The following is a 1,443-nucleotide window of genomic DNA, read 5'->3' as shown; positions in this document are numbered from 1 at the left end:
GGGGGGCCTGTGGGTTCCTGGGCTCGTCCTGCCAATGGTGGCGACAGCCTGTGACAGAGGGTGCAAGAGTCACACGGGGGGGCGGCCAGTGCCAGCACAGAGCAAGGTGCCCACCCAGCACCCCGGGTGTCGGCCTCTCGGGGGCGTGTGCTCCCCACATCCTGGAGGGAAGCTCTGAGGCCTCCGTGCTGCCCGCCCCCGGCTCCAGGGCCCGCTCCGGCCATCCCGCCTGCTGTCTGTCACTCGTGTGGAGGGTCAAGCCCTCACCTGGCCAGCAGGGCCGGGCAGTGTCTCGTCGCCTGCAGGACTCACGTTGTCAAGGAGACCAGATGGCCTTGCCCGCCCCCCCTCCCCTACATCTGACTCATTCCTGCTGGGGCTGCGGGGGTGGCAGTGGGGGGGCTGACCCAGGTCGCTGGGAGCCTGGGAGGGGCCCAGGGTGTCTGGGGATTGGCCGGGGGTGCAGGTGGGCCCACCTCCTCGACATTCCTGGAGCCACCGGGGACCACCAGCAAAGCAGCTGCCCGTCGGCTTCTAGAACGTTCTATATAGACGATGTGACATGTTTGGAGCCTGTGCCAAGGCCACACGGGGCACGTTGAATCCTGGTGGCTGGCCGTGACCACCGGGGCTGGGGCCCCGGAGAGGTGGCCTCCCGGGAGCCTGGGGGGCACCCAGGTGAGCCCCGAGGCTTCAGAAGGTCTGCAGGCAGGTCTGCTGGGGCCTCCCATCCGAGGGGGAGGCGTTGACCCCGCTGCTGTCTGTCCATCCGTCTGTCTGTCCTCTGGGCGCCTCCAGGTGGGAGAAGCCGGTGCCCGGGGCTGTGGCTGGCCCCAGCTGAGTCCCCGGCTGAGCCCACGCCCGCTCCTGCCCGCAGGGTCCAGGTGGAGTTCTACGTCAACGAGAACACCTTCAAGGAGCGGCTCAAGCTGTTCTTCATCAAGAACCAGAGATCCAGTGAGTGGGCCTGTGGGGGGGCTGGGGGGTCCCCGGGGAAGGGTCCAGCTATGCAGGGGGCTGGCGGGGGCCTGGCGGCGTGGGTGGTGGTGGGCACAGGGGCATGGGCAGTGCCCCATCTGGGCTTCACGCCACCTTCCACGCATCAGGATCTGGGCCTGGAACCTGTGGGGACCCTGCTGAACCCCGGGATGGGCCATGGCCGTCAGGGACTCAGCCCAGCCTCCTCCCTGTGGGCCCCGGCCCTCCCGCCCTCACCCCGGGGGGCCCCTGGCCCCTCAGTGCGGCCCCCACTCCCCTGTAGGCTCTGTCTACAGCCTTCCCGGGGTGAGCTTGGCCACTCGGACCCTCCTGGGGTGCAGGGCGGGGTGCAGAGGTCATGCCCGAGTCCAGGCCATGGGTGTGCTCCCCAGCCCCCCTCCCCCGCCCAAGGAGGGAGCGGCATGGGCACCCTGCTCCTCTGGGGGCACAGAGAGGAGCGTTAGC

The 1,443-nt window shown here is 69.6% G+C and overlaps 1 protein-coding gene across 1 annotated transcript in view; it reads left to right on the top strand.

The window, feature by feature from the left end:
- KCNT1 (potassium channel, sodium activated subfamily T, member 1) overlaps positions 1 to 1,443 on the top strand; it is a 43,966-nt gene that overhangs the window by 7,178 nt on the left and 35,345 nt on the right. Inside the window, exon 4 of the mRNA XM_014529664.1 lies at positions 878 to 957. Coding sequence (XP_014385150.1) covers positions 878 to 957 — 80 coding nt within the window. The remainder of the gene's footprint in view (positions 1 to 877; positions 958 to 1,443) is intronic.

This window comes from Myotis brandtii, unplaced genomic scaffold, assembly GCF_000412655.1.
Source record: "Myotis brandtii unplaced genomic scaffold, ASM41265v1 scaffold691, whole genome shotgun sequence".
NCBI lineage: Eukaryota > Metazoa > Chordata > Mammalia > Chiroptera > Vespertilionidae > Myotis > Myotis brandtii.
The sequence above is the reverse complement of the archived record's forward strand: the minus strand, read 5'-3'. Positions and strand labels throughout refer to the sequence as shown.